Source organism: Ceratotherium simum, chromosome 30 (genome assembly GCF_057802395.1).
Source record: "Ceratotherium simum simum isolate JZ-2026a chromosome 30, ASM5780239v1, whole genome shotgun sequence".
Taxonomy (NCBI): Eukaryota; Metazoa; Chordata; class Mammalia; order Perissodactyla; family Rhinocerotidae; genus Ceratotherium; species Ceratotherium simum.
In genome coordinates, this window is record NC_141929.1 from 29,266,396 (window position 1) to 29,285,776 (window position 19,381).

Consider the following 19,381-nt stretch of genomic DNA (forward strand, 5'->3'; position numbering starts at 1 on the left):
GACAGGGTAGGGGATAGATTTTGTCAGCCTGAGAGAAAAATACCAAATTTCAGAAAGTTTTTAAAACTGCTAAATTGGTATCAAATTTGGAGGGATAAAAAAGAATCTTAGAGCAAAGGAGTTTGCTGGCTGTGTCATTGCTTAATGGTCAGAGGATATGGGTACGCCTTATTACAGGCTTGTTGACCATAAGGCTTGATGTAAAGGAAATCTTGTAAGATACAGCTCCTTAAAGAGATTGGTGTAGTTAAGTTTTTAATAGATAGAAATGACTTTTGATTAGTTCTTAACATCTTTATGGTACTGATCACAGGCTATTTTGAATATTGGGTCATGTGAAAGGTATATCATGTTCTTCCCTATTTAGACTTGGGAAAATCAAACCAAGAGCAACTGAGCAATTGTATTGATGAACATTCAAGTTTATTTAGTTGAGGTCTAGTCAAACCTTCACACTGTTGTGTATCAAGTAGTGACTGTAACTGTGCCCATGCCCAAGTAGTAGATGAGCACCAGTCTCCAGGACCAAAAATGACCAGTGATTTCCTTTGAAAAAGCCACTAGTCCTTGTCCCACTGGGGTAACAGTCTTGCCCCTCTGGTTTATATTAGCATATTTCTAACTTACTGTAATTGTACTGGTGAGCTCACTGATTAGCTGAACCCTACAAGATGGGGGAAGGCAGAGATGGAGATGGCTTGATCCAGCCTACCTTCCATGATTGCTCTGGCATCCAAGTGAAAAGCTACAGTGACCACATTTCAGATGTGTTAGCTCTTGCCATTTGGGGAGGGTGGAGATAGGTGGACTTTTTCTTGGCGTGATTTATAAAGTGCTGTCAGTAAGGAGTGTTCAAGTTGAAGAGTCATGATTTGAGGCGACTCATGTGCTTTGTAACTTAAGCTTTGACCTAGAAATCCTTTTTTTTTTTTTTGTGAGGAAGATCAGCCCTGAGCTAACATCCGTGCTAATCCTCCTCTTTTTGCTGAGGAAGACCGGCTCTGAGCTAACATCTATTGCCAATCCTCCTCCTTTTTCCCCCCCAAAGCCCCAGTAGATAGTTGAATGTCATAGTTGCACATCCTTTTAGTTGCTGTATGTGGGAAGCGGCCTCAGCATGGCCGGAGAAGCGGTGCGTCGGTGAGCGCCCGGGATCCAAACCCGGGCCACCAGTAGCAGAGCGCGCGCACTTAACTGCTAAGCCACGGGGCCGGCCCCTAAAAATCCTTTCTTGATCACTACTTCCCAGTCTAAGTGCTTGAGTCAATCATCCATATCCTGGGGCCTAGGTGAGAAACACCTTTAAGTTGGCTGGGTTACTAACCTTAAGATTTAAGAGATCTGGTTTTGAATGTAAAATTCATAACAAACAAATTTTTAAAACTGTTTTTGAGCTGGTCAGGTATAGTTGTATCTCAAGACTCTCTTGTTCTATGTTTCCTGATGGAGATAGTAGAACTAGGGAAATTGAAATCTGATGTATTCTTACAGTAATAGAAGAGGGTACATGGGCACTGTTTAACACTAAGGTCTTTTGATGAATAAGTTCTTACCACACTTTTTCAAGAACTACCATCTTCAATTGTGCATCCCAGTTCTCTACATACTAAATACTGAGTAGTTTTAAAGTGAGCTCTTCATTAACTAACATACTTTTGAATGCCTTCTGTGTTACAGGTTTGTTTATAAATGAAAGCCCTCTGTTGCATTGTATAACTACAATATTTGCCATGTTATTTTCCCTCAGTAATCAAAGTAGTGCATATTCTATATAAAATTACTGAATGGTACTGTAAAATATTCAGTAGTTTGAAGGACAAAACTAAAAAAGTTTTACTCAAATGTTTTGACATCGCTTTGAAGAAAAGTGGAATTTGTTTTTTTCTCCTAAGTGATGAAAACTTGTGATTTTGTAAAAAGTATCTTAAAATGGCATTATAATTCTGTACATGAATTTATACTTTTAACAGCAGATCTGGAAGATTTTTTACTTTTTATCATTGTCTTACCTTGTATCTAGCATTGTATGGTTCAGTTATTATTTTGGATATTTAAGGCTTCCATTTATCTTATTTGGATAAAACAACTAAATTAGCCAGCCTATTTTCTTCCATGCTTACTGAGAAATGAGAGGTAGAGGTCCTCCAAATTCCACAGGCCAGCAAGCAGTCAACTTAAAATTCCCTTTCTTAAATGATGTGACTCTTAGGCTCTCAGGTTTTTGATGACGTTATTTTTTAAGTACCTGCCCAGTCACTTGAGATGAAATGCGTGGAGTAGCTTTTCCACATTGGAGCTCCTCAAACTTAATGTTTTTACTAGTTCATAGTGTTTGGGACAGTACGTGCCCATCAGTAAGACTGCTTCAGAGAGTCTGCAATTTTGTATGTCACATTGCCGGAGATGGGTTAGTGGTTTTTGACTGTAATACAAGTCAGCTTCCGTAGCATGAAGTTTGATTTCCCATAATTCTTCCACTTGTTTTACATCACTTATTTGGGTTAAACTGGACTCACTTCAGGCAGTTTGCCTTTGTTATTTAAATATGTGATGAGAAACATAATGCTGTTAATTTGACTTGAGCCATAAAACACATTTTAATATTAGCTTGTATTATATTTATCAAGGTTGTTTTTGTGGAAAAAACAGGCTAAAACCTAAGTAAGTCTAGATTGAGCCAGTTTAGGTGTAATTTGTATTTTAGTGATGGATTGTATTGTAAGAGTAGAGGTAAATTAGGAAAATGTGTTTTGCTGTTCTGTTGAGGGGAAGATCAGTGCATTTAAAAACTTCAACTTTTGTTACTGTGCTCACATCATAGTGTACAAGCATCATTTATAGTTTGGCTTTGAGGATTTTTCTGGCATTAAGTTTATAGAAATGTATAAAAGAAACTGTTTAAGTTTTGGTTATATTTTTATATTTGTAAACTAAAAGTTTGATTAAAATGGTCACTGTTTTTTTATTTTATTGTCATTTCAATAAAAAAAAATTTAAAATAGAATGACTGTTTGTTTGTGTGGCTCCAACCTTAGTGTGCCATTAGAAATCCTGCAGGGTTCTTTTTCACTGTTAGTGGCTAGGGGCCATTAGGTGAGAGACAGCTTGACGTAATAGCAAGGGCCTGAAGACCTGGGACATCGATGTTGCCCTCCCCTCACACTCCTCCATTGTGTGTTAGCAGTGTTCATAGGCAGATTCAGTTTCCTCCAGTGTGAAGCGGTCACTGGATTTGGTACCTGGTGCAAATAAATGCAAATAAAAAATAACCTTATATTATTGGGTTAGTTTCACCTATTCTCATAGCTGGGAAGATTGGGATTTAGAAATTGCCTCACAATTGTGTTAAGTCTGTGTTGTTATATCATTGAGGACTCCGTTTCCTCATCTATAAAGAGTGTTCACTCCTACAGTTTTTTTTCCTCAAACTTGCCAGACAGTCGTGATGTTCTGTGACACCATGCTTGCTGCTTATGTAATGCTGTGTAATTTAATTTCAGCATCTTAAATAGAAACAATTTATACCCAAAATATGAGAATGTATGTGTAATAAAACCATAGCCTTGAGGCTTTATAGCTGAACAAATATTGAACAAAACCTGATAAAGTTATTGCAAAGTTCTGAAAATTTTACTACTTGTGTATTTTATAGCAGGCACCAAAGAGCTATGAAAAATTATGAAAGAAAAGGTAAAGATTGAAATATACCCATTAACTTAGTTTTTTCCGCACAAACTTGAGGAGTTGGTTAGTTTTCCTCTTCTGCTAGATTTAGTAGTGGAATACATTGGTCCAGCTAAGGAAACACCAGAATTCCATGGGAGTCCATTTAAGGCTACTGGATTAGATAATGATGTTCAGTTCCTAGGACGTTGAGAATCTTAACAAAAAGCTACTCAGCCTTTCTCACAGGATGGTGAAAATCACATGAGGTCATGCATATGAAAGGATTTCAAATATTTTAAAAAATGAAAATACCAATACTGTATCTAGGTGTGAATCTTACTCCATACAAACTCTGGTCTGTTTGAAATGACACATTTCCTTTAAATCAAACTAAATCAGAGCCATCATCCCACAAAGATGGAAGGAAATTCAGTCTCTCAGTCACTATTGGGAGTGAGGACCTACCCAAAGTCTCACAAGAATCCAGAAGGCATAAATGGTACTCTGAAATGAAAGTGGGGGTGCGGAGAACTCTGGCTTCCATCACGGACTCCACAGATCCTTTCTTGTCCAAGCTGGACCAGGCCCTTAAAGTCTGGTGCTGTTGCCTCCATGTCACACTTGGGCCTTGGAACTTGACTGATACAGGTAGTCCCTGTGCCTATGGTCCAGCCTTCCTGGGTACACTAAATATTCATCCCTTCTTTGTCTTGCCTCCTCCCCTGGTCCTCTCATGGAGCAGGATGCAGCACAAAGAACCAGAAGCATTAGCTGACTTTAGAAGGTGGGTTCCATCCTTGCCAAAAAGAAGCCATGAGAGATGGATGTGCAAAAGCGTGGTTACCTTCTTGGAATGGGAAAGGAAAAAATGTTGGTAGAACAAATACTAATTATCCTAGTAAAATATCCAGACACAAACATCTAAAATCTTTTAAAATGCGAATTAAAAATTATATAGTTAGGTTAATTTCACCTATTCTTATATTGAATCTTTAGAAAGTTCAAGCTTCTAAAAGTTTAATTTAGTTAGACTATAGTTTTAATATAGTCAGAACCAAAAGTAAAAAGTTGCTATTAGACACTTCACAAAGTCATTCCAGAAAACAGGTTGTCTATAAAGTTTTTTTTTTACACTTAGAAAGTAGTGGTTATCTCAAAATATAATTTAATAAAGAGTATAGCACTTTGAAATTCAAGATGGTGGAATATTGTACCTTAATAAGGGCAGATCTATTAACAGCAGCCTCTTATGGTGACGGGACACAGTTGGTGTGGTATTATGTAACTGTAATGTGACTTGGACTGAATATGGATCACCTGATAGTGTGGTTTAAAAATTATGGGAGCTCAGATAAAGTAGAACAGTAACTTCCCTGGAAAATCGCTATCTTCATTTTTTCAAAATAAAGCTTTCCTTTATTTTACCAATAAAGTTGAAAGTAGCATTTTAATCAAATGGCTGCAGGGTGGAGAACCAAAGGGAACTGAAGTCTAATATTCATATAGACTTCATAAACAAGTATGTGTAAATTCACACGGACATTGAGCTCTATATGAGGTCTATATAGACCTCATATAAAAAAGTTGGTGTGTGGCCCCCACAAAAGCCAAACTGTTCTGTTCCATCACAGGCCCTTTAATAGGATGATCCTAAAACTTCCAAAGTAGATGGTAATAACCTTGAGAGATCTTTTTTAGTTTCCAATTAGTAGGCTTTTAGAATTAGAGTATTAGGTATAAAAGAGATTTTGAAGACAATTTCTTTTCTTTTGAAAGTTTGTAAGATGCATCAAAAATTGACTGAGCACCTGCTGTGGGCCAGGCACTATTACAGGCCTTGGGGATACAATGAAGAATAAGACCTCCAAGCTAACATTTTTTTTTTGGTAGCACTTTTTCTTTGTAACAGCTTTACTGAACTATAATACACATTGAGATATATCTCACCATTTAAAGTGTACCCTTAAATGATTTTTAGTGTATTCAGAGTTGTGCAACCATCACCACAATTTTAGAACATTTTCATCACTTCAGAAAACCATATTTAGTTTTTACCCCCCAGTTCCCTCATTTCCCCATCCCTAAGCAACCATTAATCTACTTTCTGTATCTGTAAATGTATTTGCCTGTTCTGGACATTTCCTACAGAGTCACAATATGTGGTGTTTTTTGTCTGGCTGCTTGCAGTTACCATGTTTTTAAGGTCCGTTCACGTTGCATCAGTACTTCACTCATTTTTATGGCTGAATAATATCCCATCATATGGATATCCCTTATTTATGGATTCATCACTTGGTGGACATGAGGGTTGTTTCCACCCTCGGGCTATTATAAGTAATGCTACCAACATTTGTGTACAAGTTTTGTGTGGAGGTATGTTTTCACTTCTCTTGGGTGTATACCTAGGACTGGAATTGCTAGGTCAAATGGTTACTCTTAGGTTTAACTTTTTGAGGAACTGAGAGACCGTTTTCTGCAGTAGCTGCACTATTTTACATTCCTACCTAGTGTACGAGGGAACACTTTTATTTCCCGCTAAATGCGGTTCGTTTTAGACTGCGAGGCTACTAGCAAACAGCAGAAACTGAAGACAGCTTTGTTGGGGAGAAACTTCAGACTGTTAATAGTCTTTCTTTGGGGTCAAGGCCTCTATTATTCCCTAAGCACCATCTCCTCTTTGGGCCACCAGGGAAGCTGCTAGGCCCACAGGGGTGCTCAGGGGCAAACTGCTTAGGAGGGGTTAAAGGGAACGAAGGGCCAGGCGGCCGGACGCCCGGTGGCCCGGGTGCCCGTGTCCTGCGGGCCGCCACGCGGCCTGGGCCCCACCGCCCGTCAGCGCCGCCGGGCCTGAGTGACGCTTCGGCTCGGCCGGGCGGGTGCCCCGCGCGTCCGCGGGCGGCGGAGCTGGGCCGGCGGGGCAGCATGCTGGGCGCTGGGCCTTGGCCGGGCCGGCGGCGGCGCGAGCGCTGGGGGCGGGGGACGGAGGCCGCGCCCCCGCGCCCGTCCCGCCCGCACCCTGCGGGGGCGGCGGCCCGCCCCGCGCCCGCCGAGGCTCTTCCGCGCCGGCAGGGGCAGCAGCGGCAGCGGCGCGGGGCGGAGCGGCGCGAGCAGCCAGGAGCGGCCCGGCCTGGCCCGGCGCGGCGGCGGCGGCGGCGGCGGCGGCGGCGGCGGCGGCGGCGGCGGCGGCGGCGGCGGCGGCAGCGGCAGCGGCAGCGACAGCGACGCCAGAGCCCGTGGGCGCCGTTCGCGAGGCCGCCGCGGCGGCCCGGCCGCAGCGCGGGGAGGCCTGGGGGCCGGAGGCCGCCGCTGCCGCCATGCCGTTGCTCTTCCTCGAGCGCTTCCCCTGGCCCAGCCTCCGCACCTACACGGGCCTCAGCGGCCTGGCCCTGCTCGGCACCATCGTCAGCGCCTACCGCGCCCTCAGCCAGCCCGAGGCCGGGCCCGGGCGCGGCGAGCAGGAGTCGCCAACGGCCCGGCTGCTGCCGGAGCCGGCCGCGCTCGCCCGCCCGAGCGCCGGGGGACCCCGCGCCCGCGACGTGGCCCAGTACCTGCTCTCGGACAGCCTGTTCGTGTGGGTGAGCGAGGCCGCCGCGAGGGGCGGGGGCCGCCATGTCACCCATTATCTGTGGGGGGCGTGGCTGGGGCCCGGGTCCCCTCCCTGGGGCCCGCCGAGTGCGGCGCCTGGGGCCCCGCCCGCGAGCGCGCTGCCGGTGGAGGGGGGCTGTGGGGCTGGCCCGGGGCGGGAGGAGATGGGCGTGAGGAGGCGCGGCCGAGTTGGAGGGCCTGAGGAAGGGGTCGGGGGGGGGGGGCGCGGGGGCGCGAGGGAACGAGGCAGGGCCCGGGGGAGGGAAGAGGTTAGGTGCTGGAGGGGCGGAGTGGAAGTCAAAGATGGGGAGCGGGGTGGGGGTTCCTGAGGGCCCCCCGGGGAGGAGACTGGAAGCCCTCAGAGAGCAGGCTCGGGGGAGGCTGGGCCCGGCGGGTCAGTGGCCCCGCTGCTGTGTTCCCTGGTGGAGGGAAGCTGACAGGCCTTTCTGACCCGGTCGTGCACGGCAGTGTTGTAGGGTTTCCCCTGGAGAGGAGAGGGCACAGCCGGAATTCGGGGTCGAGTCTGGGAGCATTTAGGCATTTGGACGTTCCTATTCGGAGAGAGGCCGTCTCCCACCACTTTTTTGTCGTTTAGCCTGCGATTGTCCTCTTTGGGTCAAACAAACCTGCAGACCGTGCTTCCTCTCCTGCCGCTCTCACCTGGTGATTCGTCACGGTTTCCTTTGATGTCTGAAGGCAGCAAAACACTCATCATTTTAACTCAGGATTTCTCCTTTTGGTGATCCATTTTAAAACAAGGTTTCCAGTTCGTCTGTCAATGCACGATAAAGCAGCCTTTACAAGGCAGACATGCTGGGTTCGCTGATTAGAACGGATAATTTCAGGCGGGGCAGATCAGGAGTATTTTGGCTAAAGAACTTTGCTTCCGCCTTGGCCTAATGTAAATGCTTCTTTATATAAACCCTACAGTGATCAGAAAAGTTGCTGCAAGGTTGAAGTGTGTCGCTTGGATATACTGTGGCGTCTTGAGTCTTGTCCCCTCCTGAGAGTGCCCATTTGGGGTGGAGAGTAGGCTGTAAATGACTGAGATTAGTATTCCAAGTATATAGAATGATATACAACTCATTTGTAATAATTAATCCCACTGTGCTTCATCAGGAAGCAGTGGGATTTAGGGACTCCGTGGGCTGTGGATTAAGTCTCCTGGTCCTTCTCATGAAGAGATTAGTGGAAGGCAGTGGAGGGTGAGGTTCGGGTGCTCGGCTGCTGTGAAGTTGGACCTTACAGAACTGAAGACGGTAAAAGTGAAAGAACTCAACTCCCATCTCTTGTTTAATTTCAGATCTATTTTTGTGTTTGACTTAAGCAGGTAAACAAGTTAAAGTGATGTGAAGAGGGTTTTTGCCAGATGTTAACATCATCATGTAGTCTTTGACATATTTTTTTAAGTATAAGATATGAATAAGCCTTTGAGAAGGAACCACTATAGTATTTATATAACAACTACTAGTAGTGATTCGTGATTTTTTTTTCCCTCGGAGTTTCTTTTTACAAAACCCACGTTCAAATTCCAAGGTTAACAGCTCTTCATAAAATATTACATAAAGGCCTGTTGATTTTTCTGTGAAAATTATTACTTTTAAGAAAGTTTCCTTTTCTTCCCAGCTTTTTCAGTAAAGGACTTGCCTCATGCAAGTTTGACATTTCTTCCTGTCTGTTTCCTTTCTCAATTGATCTTCTTATTGTTTTTCTTCCATCTTTCCTCCTTGGTTTTCACGCTTCCATCGTGGCCTTCCTTGGTTTCTCAGACCCTCAGCACCCATTACATGGTTTCTGCTTCACTAGCTGAGTAGGAATCACAATCTCAGAGGCCTTCCTCCGTGGGCTGACGGATAGCTTTATTGAGTGAATATGTGGTGGGGCCTTTGTCAAAATGGATCTGTTTTGCTCTCTGTCCGAAGGCATTCAGATTCAGTTTTTTAAAACCAAGCAAGACAAAACAAAAGCTGATCTTTTGGCCAGTTTGCAATCTGGCTGCTATTATTTGGTGTATTGGAATGTCTAAAACTTATCTTTGTAGAGCACAGTTTAGATTAGTATGGGTCTGATAGCATCTCAAGAGGTTTTTGGTTAACAAACTCATTTCGAAACCCTCAAAGGTACTATTTGGAGCACTCTGGAGGGCATGGCTGTGAACACTTTCCCCCTACTCTCAAAGCAATCCATATACAAATAAGGCAAAATTCGATAAATGATAGTAGATATATAAAGAAAATATGGTGGAGTTTGGAGGAAAGAGAAAACGATGCCCAGGGAAGGATGCATGGAAGGTGATATTTGAACCCAGCCTTGGAAGGTGGGAAGGGTCTCAGCAAGCAGCAAAGGGCATTCCAGGTAGAGAAAACAGCATGTGAAGCTCAGACTGGAGTATGGAGGACAGGGGAGAGCACAGTGCAGAGCGGTTCATAAAGTGGGTTGTTAAATTGAAATTACATTGGATCCTTTCATTTAAGAGTGAGGTTGGGAAGGTGAAGGGGAGACCCAGGAGTCACAGGAGATGGGGGAAGTGACCCTGCTGTGAGAGAAAGGGAGAGGTGAGCAACCCCTCTGAAAGTGTATTTTTCAAAGTGTGGACCTCTGGCAACCTGGTTCATTGTCACCTGGGATACTTGTAAAATGTTGTTTCTCAGGCTCTACCTGGGGATCAATTTCAGGGAGAAGGCTGGAGCCTTGGCATCTTCATTTTGATTAATGTCCTAGGTGATTTTAGGCACACTAATGGTTGAGAAACTGAATAGGCAGGAGATGGGGTGTGGGGTGAAGGTCAGATTATATAAACCTTGCCTGCTCTGCTAAGGAGTGTGGACATTACTTTCTGGGCCCTAGGGTTTAGGTGGGATTGGAGGGGAAGAGGGGCTGTCGTGATGAAATGTTGTTTTCAGGGGACAGCCTGTGGCAGCAGTGGGGAAGATGGATTTATGTAGAATGGGAAGAGGCCTGGAGATGTAGTGACCTAAAACCTCCTCCCCCCAAGGAAGTCTCTCCAGGTGGCCCTCTGGCATGAACATTGAAAACAGGTTAGAGGGGAGGCTCCAGGTGTCTCACACTAACAAATACCTAGGTTTGACACGATCATTTGTTTTTTCATGTCTTCTAGAACTTTCCTTCTAAAGAGTCATTCTAGATTAGGTTTTATTTTGTTATTCATTTCCAGGCTTATTTTACATTGTTCAGATATCATTTCCATTAAATTATCTCTTGATCCATTTCATCATTTTGAATTGTGCAAATGTTTTTGGCTTTTCCATTTCTATTCTTGTTCATTTTCATTACTTTCTCCTTTCTGTTTTTTTTTTTTCTTTTCTATGGATTTTCCTCTAAAATTGTAAGAGCAGGACATGTAAAATGAAGAGATAGAAATATGAAAAAAGTGTTAAGGTTCTGACTTAATTATATGTAGGTCAAATAATTTAAATAAAAGTCTCAGGGAAAAAAAAAATCACCAAAAGTGAAAATGGATAAAAGTGAACTGACCATTTAGAGCAGGGATTGGCAAACTGTAGTGGCCTCTTTGGCCTGGACTGTTTTTGTACAGTCTATCAACTAGTAATGGTTTTTACATTTTTAAAGTTTTTTTTTTTTTTTTTTTAAAGAGAAAACTATGTGTCAGAGAGCCTGTGGCCTACAGAGCCTAAAATATTTACTGATAGCCCATTAGATTAAAAGTTGCTGACTCCTGCTTTAAAGAGCCCATCTTCACATAATTATACAACTTCAAAACTGAAAGTAATTTACTAGGTTTGAGTCTTTATGAGTTGAATATTCCAAAGAAGATTAGAGAAAAATGTTAATTCCAGAAATGTTGGGGCAACTGAAGAAAAAGACTAAACTCCTAAATAATGGGATATAAGTCTAGATAAACAACTTAAAAATATAGGGAAAATCTTCAGGGTGAAGGGGAAGGAGACTGCTACTCGATTGCTTGCTAGACGTGTGCTGAGTGCTTTGTGTACATAATCTCATTTATTTCCCTCTTATTGTGAAAAGAGGAACACAATCATCGATGTAATAAGGGGGAGTATGCATCTTTGATTTTATTGGCATTTTTTACTTGTCACTGGGAACCTGTGGAGGTAACATATTCCAGCTGTCTTTAAAGGTAGGAGACAGACAAATGGTGTGTGGGGAGTGGTAGTTAGTGCTAGTGTTAAGTAGGAGACTAAGAAATATCCGTATTGATCATGTCCTTGAAACAGTTCCTGGTAGTTTAGCCACATCTCATCACATGCTCATAAATAATGCCTCATTAGTGGCCAGCATTTTACAGGATCAAAAATACCTCCAGGGTTACACAGTGATAAACGTGGCTAAGCCATTTGTTACCACCCTCGTCTCTTTTCCTTAAAGGCCTCGAACTGTCTTAGAATTTAGTTTCTGTTTTCTCAAGTAGAACAGTAGAACCATTCTGGGAGGGAAGTTTTCTTATGGGGCCTTGGCGTAAAGGGAATGACTTTAAGCTTGATTAAAGTCAGGGTTCCTTGGGCACTGCTATCTGACCTATTCTGTTACGGGCTGCTCAGGGATGAGCAAAACTTGTTTTTATTTTGTGCAGACTAATAAAAGATAAAGGCATTTGGTGAGGTTTTAAAAAAAATATTAAAATTTTTACAGTGCTATAGATGTGAGACTTTTCTGAAGTATTTTAATATATTAGAAATACTGTGTGTTGTAACGGGTTAACTTGGGACTCAGGCCATCTAGTTTTGGTTTGTTACTCATCAGTCTCCCATCATATGATGAGAAAAATAATGTGGAATTTCAGAACTGGTCAGATTAGTTTAATAGATTCTAAACTTTAAAAAAAATTAATTAAATAAATAAATAATGCATGCTCATGGTACAAAAATCAAAAAGTACACAAGTGATATACAGTGAAGAGTAAATCTCCCTCTCTGCCTGCTACCTGCTTCTCTCCCCCAGAAGTGGCCATTACTGGTTTATTGTAATTAGTGCTGGCGTTAAGTAGAAGACTAAGCAATATCCAGATTGATCAAGTCCTTGACACAGTTCCCATCTACATGTTTTACAAACGTGTATGTATACATATACTATCTTTTTTACACAGAAGGTAGCACAGGAATCACATTTCTACACTTTGTTCTTTTTCAGTGAACAAATTATCTTGAAGTTTCCATATTACACTGGTAAATATAGAGCTGTGAGTTAGTTTTCCTGGCTTCGTTGTATTCCAGTGAATGGCTGTTTTATAGTTTATTGAACTATCTCCCTGATGGGCATTTAATTGTTTTCCATTTTTCTGCTATTATAAATAGTGCTCCAGTGAACTCATTATACGTACATTTAAGTTTGAATTCTGCCTGCAAGGAAGAGTTAGTTAGCTGTATAGAGCAGATGAAATGAACTTAGAACTTTTCCTGTGGTCTGCCTGGATAAAGTGGTGGTTCAGACCAGCTTTGCTGGAAGCCAGCCTCGTTCTGATTGTTGGAGGTGAGAAGGTTTGTCCTGGTTCTCTGGATGTAAATCTGGGCTGAAGTGTTGTTTCTGTAAGAATATCCTTGGTGACCTAGTGGGATCTGATTTGGGATTTGCTTTTAAATGAGGAATGCCACGATTATGCTTCTTTCCATATTTGCAGTTTTTCAAGCCTTTGTCAATTTTAAAGTTGAGAATTTATTGTATCCTTATTGGAACAACACAGTGTTTGTGAAATGACGACATTTTTCTATAAATAGACATAGAGTAAATAGTTATTAATAATTGTTAAGGTATTTTAAAAACACTTTGTACCTAATCTTAAAATAATTTTTAGTTGCTTCCAATCCTGTGTAGCTTTAGCTTTCATATAATGTTCACAAAAGATTGTCTCTTACTTTTTACCTAAATTTCCTTTCTAACATCAGTATACTTTCTCAAGCCTTTTTTTCCTTCTTAGCCTTGCTAATTTTTAAGTCTTCCCTTTAAATTAAGAAAGGTTATTGATGGGTGATGGGATTATGAGAAGCTTTCACTTTCTTTTTTGTAAATCAAAGATACTAATTATTTAAGCCTTATTATTATTTTTTTTCAAAGATTTTTATTTATTCAGCTTTTTCCCCCCAAAGCCCCAGTAGATAGTTGTATGTCATAGGTTCACATCCTTCTAGTTGCTGTATGCGGGACTCGGCCTCGCGTTGGACGGAGAAGTGGTGCCTCCGGGCGCTCCCGGGATCCGAACCCAGGCCGCCAGCATCAGAGCGCGCGCACTTAACCGCTAAGCCATGGAGCCGGCCCTTAAGCCTTATTTTTAAACTTAGAAAAACTTTTATAAAAAGTTTAACTGAGAAATAGTACATAATATTTTATTTTTTGTTTTGTAACCCAAGATGTTGGAGAATGCTGTGTTGAGTAGAGGAGTGATTAAGCCACCCTAAACTTGATTTTTCTCCTCCATTGCTTTCACAGCAGCCTGCTTGGTCTGTGAGATGCTTACCAACCATCTAGACACAAGCTTCTGTGTCTTGTAGATTCTGAAAGTTCTTGAGGGCGGGGTCCAGATCTCTCTCATTTCTCTTAACCTCCCATATCCCGTGAACAAGTAGGTGCTAAATGTGTTGAATTTATTTCTTTATTTCGTATACCTACGTGCAAAAATAGGAAGGATTCTTTTTCAAAATTGTGTTGTTATTAGGCTGGGGGATGTTTGGCTGATTTGAAAAATCCTGTTCAGCTGGGGGATGTGGCACGAGGGGTTGTGGTTGTGGTTTTGTCTTACGATGTTTTTCTTGATTAACATGACTGAGGTTCCCATTGACTGTGTAGAGCACAGTGAAGATGAGCCTTTTTAACATCTGTTTCATGTCCTTAAAAATTAGTATTCTAAGCTATTTGTGGGAACGATTTGAATAGGGCTGTTCCACAGGGAGTCATAAGTTAGGGATATAGGATGTTTTGGATAACTAATTTGGATTTTTTACTGGTTATTTGAAGGATTTAATTACCAGAACACTTTCATTTTTCAGCAAAACTATTTTTGTTTCAGTTCTTAAAAAATATATCATGAGCCAGCCGTGATGGCCCAGCAGTTAAAGTTCGGCAGTGTGTTCCACTTAGGCGGCCTGGGTTTGGTCCCCGGGCACGGAACCACACCACTTGTCTGTTAGTAGCCATGCTGTGGCAGCGGCTCACATAGAAGAACTAGAAGGGCTAACAACTAGGATATACAACTATGTACTGGGAATTTGGGGAGGGGGAAGAAAAAGAGAGGAAGATTGGCAACAGGTGTTAGCGTAGGGTGGATCTTTCCCAGGGTTGGACAAAAAGTGTATATATATCACACTTCCTTGCCACATTAGACAGGCAGAATAGAACTAACCATAATTTAATCTTTTCACAGTGAATTGGGGCTGCCACTATGTGTTCTACGAAAGGGATGTGTGGTGTAAGACACTAAGGGGAACCTGAAGAGACCTTAGGGAGCTTTCTTTCTTTCTTTTTTTTTTTTTTTGGTGAGGAAAATCAGCCCTGAGCTAACATCTGCCAATCATCCTCTTTTTTTGCTGAGGAAGACTGGCCCTGGGCTAACATCTGTGCCCATCTTCCTCCACTTTATGTGGGACGCTGCCACAGCATGGCCTGACAAGCGGCGCGTCCGTGTGTGCTCAGGATCCGAACCTGCGGAGCGCACGCACTTAACCCCTACGCCCCTAGCTTGCTTTCTTATATTACTCTCTTCCATCACCTTCCTTTTTTTAAAATATCATTTGCTTCTTTTAGAAGTAGAGGGAAGAATGACCTGGGAAGAGGAATATGGCCACCTTCCTGTAAGCAATAGTGAATCGAAGTTTGAAGCAGCCTTTACATTAAGTTGGTGTTCATTTTCATTGGCTTTAACTAAAAGTCATCTTTACTGTCTTTATCAAGGTCCTTTTGGCTTTTTTGGGTCATGCAGAGTCTTCAAAATCATTTGAACATCAGTAGTGTGATGTACCACACTAGCCTCTTGGTCAGGGGCAGCCTACTCTTTCATTTTGTAAGCATTAGATTTGTTGTTTAGGTGTAAGGATATCCATCTCTCAATTATTTAAAAAAGAAAGTGTCGTACCTCCTGTTGAAGAAGGCCTTGGTTTTGCATTGGTGTGTCATGGTTGCCTTTCAGTTCTCAGCCCCTCCTACCAGTTTTATTCTTTCTTCTTCCTGGTTTCTCAATTCCACTCTGCTCTAATGCCGCAGAACCTTTACTTTAAGGCCAACACCATGCCTAGAGTATCTTTTGGTTGGCAGGTTGTCCCATTGCAATACTTTTTTTTTTTTTTGTGAGGAGGATTGGCCCTGAGCTGACATCCATGGCAATCTTCCTCTATTTTGTATATGGGACACTGCCACAGCATGGCTTGAGGAGCAGTGTGTAGCTCCGCGTCCGGGGTCCGCACCCATGAACCCTGGGCTGCCTAAGTAGAGCACATGAACTTAACAACTATGCCACCAACCCGGCCCCAATACATTTTAAAATATATATATTTTATTTTACTTTAAAAAAGTATATTTTAAATGTATTTTCTTTAAAAAAATACATATATATTTTGGTTCTCAATTCTTCATGGTCTTGTGACTTTTTTATGACCATTCCTCTCCCCACCTCTTATTTATTTGACAGGGCAGGGCAGGATATTTGGGTGCTGGATTTGTGATAACTTCATTTGCTAGAAAAGTTTTCTTCAAAGATTTCTATCAAAAGTTTTGTATCAAAATTTTAACGTAGGAAATGATATACCTAGGAAATACCTATGGTTTATAAGGTGCATACAGTTTTAGACGTAGAGTACGAAGTTTATACACAGTGGAGTTAAGTCTGACTGGGAAGGTGGCCTACTAGAGGCTACGTACTAGGACAGGGCTCTGTGAATTAACTGGTAAGCTGATGCCTCCCCTCCCCACTCCTCATCCCTATCCCACCACCCATGAAAGTGTGCCCCTTCAAATATTACTTACCTTGTACTGGTAGAGAACTGGAAAGACTCAGTCATTAGAAATGATGGCTGAATTCCTAATATAAAATTTAAGAGCTGCTTTTATTTTTAAACAGGAGGAAATAAACTTCCTTTCTTTGGTTTCTGTACAGGTTCTAGTAAATACTGCTTGCTGTGTTCTGATGTTGGTGGCCAAGCTAATCCAATGTATTGTGTTTGGCCCTCTTCGAGTGAGCGAGAGACAGGTAAGTCCAGACATCTAGAAGGGATTCTTGTGACCAGATTTTTTTTTTTAGCTTTGTATTTGGTGTAATTTCAGACTTACAGAAAAGTTGCACGAATACTATGAAGAACTCCCACATTTCCTTTTCCCAGATTCACAGTTAACATTTTTTCCACTTGCTTTAACATTTGCCTTTTATTTATATATACGTATTTTTTCTGGTCCATTTGAGAGTAAGTTGTGGACATGATATCCTGTTACCCCCAAATACTTCAATATGTATTTCCTAAGAGCAAGGACCTTTTCTTATGTAACCATAGCACAATGATAAAAATCAAGAAATTTAGCATTGATAAAATATTTTATATAATCCACAGTCCATATTCAATGTAGCCAAGTTGTCTCAATATTGTTCTTCGTAGCTGTTTTTCCCATGACTTTTATGATGTAGTTTTTAAAGAAGCACAGGTTTGTTTTAGTTTGAATAATCATAAATATCGCTCTTTAGAATATGGGTTCTTTTCCAAAGCAATTTACTGAGATTTTAATTTTTCCTTTTGGAAAAGTAAATTAAGATTCAGCGTTTTACAAGCAGAAAATTAGGTGACTTGTTGCTGTTTCAGGTGAGATAGTCTGACGTTTGAACATTACTCTCAGAATGTATATATGAGCAGGACATGCCTTCATTAAGGAATTATGCCACAAGCATACTATACGGATTGGCAGTTCCCCAAGGATTTTAGTGGATAGAGTGTAGAATGGTGTGTTTTAAAATAGGAATTTAGAACTGGCCTTTAAAACAACAACATACAAGCAAAACTGTATTTTACTTTATTTTATCCCAGTCATAAGACACAAGAACCTTCTACATTAAAAGTACAACAATGGCTTCACTCCTTACCTACTCTTTGAACCCAAGTCTCCTGTTATCACATCAGCCAAGGTCCTAGTTTAGAGCTGAAATGCAATTACGGTGTGGTCGAGCCCTTCTGTGCTGTTCTGAGCAGGACTGTTTGTCTTCCCAGAGATTTTTCATTAGTGAGTATGCAGCACTTTCTCCAAAATACCAACTCCAGAAGCCTCCCAGATGGGGTCAGGAGAGTGTAGAGTGTTTCAGTAGGATACAAAGGCTCCTTTTGATACTTCTTTATTCTTCAAGAACTTTTGACGATGGGCCAGAAATTGGTCAGGCCAGGCAAGCCATCTAATGGCTGGTGGATTGATCTGGCACCAGTGGGCCTTATATACTGCTTTCTTTGTCCTAAAATGTTAAATATTAGTTCAAAATTTACAGAAAACATAATAGCCTTGGAATATTACAGAGATTTTTACAATACCTAGAGGTAATTATAATGGGCACACTTGTTACTCAACTCCACTTTCAGTTTTTTCAGTACAGATCACATCTTTCATGCTGTTCTGTGATGACTTATTTTTTGACTGATGTCATCTAGTAGCATTTATTAAGCAGCATTTTGAGTTAGAACTCTACAGAATTGATATGAGTTTGCTCTGTGGGTGCTTAAAGTTCAAGAAATAGAGTAATGCTAGAGGCAAAGACACTGAATACCTAAAATGGGACAAACTGTTAAGTGGAGGTTTAGAACAAGGAATTTTGTTTTAAGCTTAAATGCCTTAATGCCTACTATGGCACTTGTCTAAGCACTTTACATATATTAACTTATTTAGTTCTCCCAACCCTTCGATGAGATATATGCCATTGTTATAAGACCCATCTTATAGATGGGAAAACCAGAGCACAGAGATCTTAAGTGACTTGCCCGAAGTCACACAGCAAATAGGTGGCGGAATGCAGATCCAAAACCAGGGCACAAGATGTCCTAGCTTCACCTTGTGCTTTACCTGCCCCAGATCTGGAAACAGACATTCACCAAGGATTCCTAGTTTTGTTCTCTGTACAAAGGGTGTACAGTCAGAGTACAGTGTGTAAAAGTTCTCAAAATAATTCTTTAAGTAGTCATGTTATCAGTTTGTTACACATTTAGGTTTAATTATTTCTGTTTTTATTCGTTTGCTTTTTTTCTGTTTTAATTTTTTGAATTTGTGAAACATTTACGTGGTTCAAAACTATACATAAAAGTATACTTAGAAGTCATGTTTTCATCCTTATCCTCTCACTCAGTTCTCACAACTCCTGTAGTTGGCACGATAGTCTATTTTAATATCTGTTGGCTAGACGATGCTCATTGCCCTTTTCTTCAGGATAGTAAAGATTTTTCAAACGGGAAGTCCTCAGTGTAGGAGAGAGCACAGTGAAGCAGATACACTTACACACTGCTCGTGGGAGTGTACATTTATACAGCTTCTTTGGATATCAGGTGGATGTTACTTATTAGAAACCATAAAAACATTTGTGCTTTTGATTCCATAATGCTGAAGAAATAGAAACTTATACAAAGGTATTCATTGCAACATATTCTGAATGGTGAAAAGTTAAAAACAATTTCATTATCCATCTGTAACCATTAAAATGGTATACTCAGAGAATATTCATTGTAAGGTTCTCACAATATGATAAGTGAAATAAAGCAGTGTACAAAAATTAATGTTTTGCACATAGGGAGAAGACTAGAAAAATGCATAAAAATGTTAAGGCATTTTTGTTTTACTTTTTTTTGTACTTTTTCATTTGGTATTGATTATGGGCTGGCAAATGAGCATACGTTATTTTTTAATCTGAAGGACGTTAAAAAAAAAAATTTGATCCTTTCTATTGTTTGTTTTTAGAATCCAGAGAACAGAAGTATTAAAAATGCTACTTGTAGCCCTCACTATTCTTTTTATTTTGCTTTGGAAGTATATGTATTATTTCTTAATACATAAGGTACTAGACTAATATCATTCCCCTTTTAATGGCTAAGATTCCATAACTGACTGAGGTTACAATTCAGAGTCTATAGATTATTTTCTAGGTGTCTTATCTTTATTATTCAGAGGGTTTGTTTTTGTTTCCTTGCCT

The 19,381-nt window shown here is 41.1% G+C and overlaps 1 protein-coding gene across 3 annotated transcripts in view; it reads left to right on the forward strand.

Moving 5' to 3' along the window:
- Positions 1-6,881: 6,881 nt before the first annotated feature.
- AMFR (autocrine motility factor receptor) overlaps positions 6,882-19,381 on the forward strand; it is a 43,302-nt gene continuing 30,802 nt past the window's right edge. Inside the window, exons 1-2 of one of the 3 annotated variants that reach the window (XM_087420233.1) lie at positions 6,882-7,241; positions 16,331-16,423. In XM_087420233.1, coding sequence (XP_087276359.1) covers positions 6,981-7,241; positions 16,331-16,423 — 354 coding nt within the window. In that variant the 5' untranslated portion in view covers positions 6,882-6,980. The remainder of the gene's footprint in view (positions 7,242-16,330; positions 16,424-19,381) is intronic. The other 2 variants (XM_087420234.1, XM_004431621.3) reach the window with 2 other exon arrangements.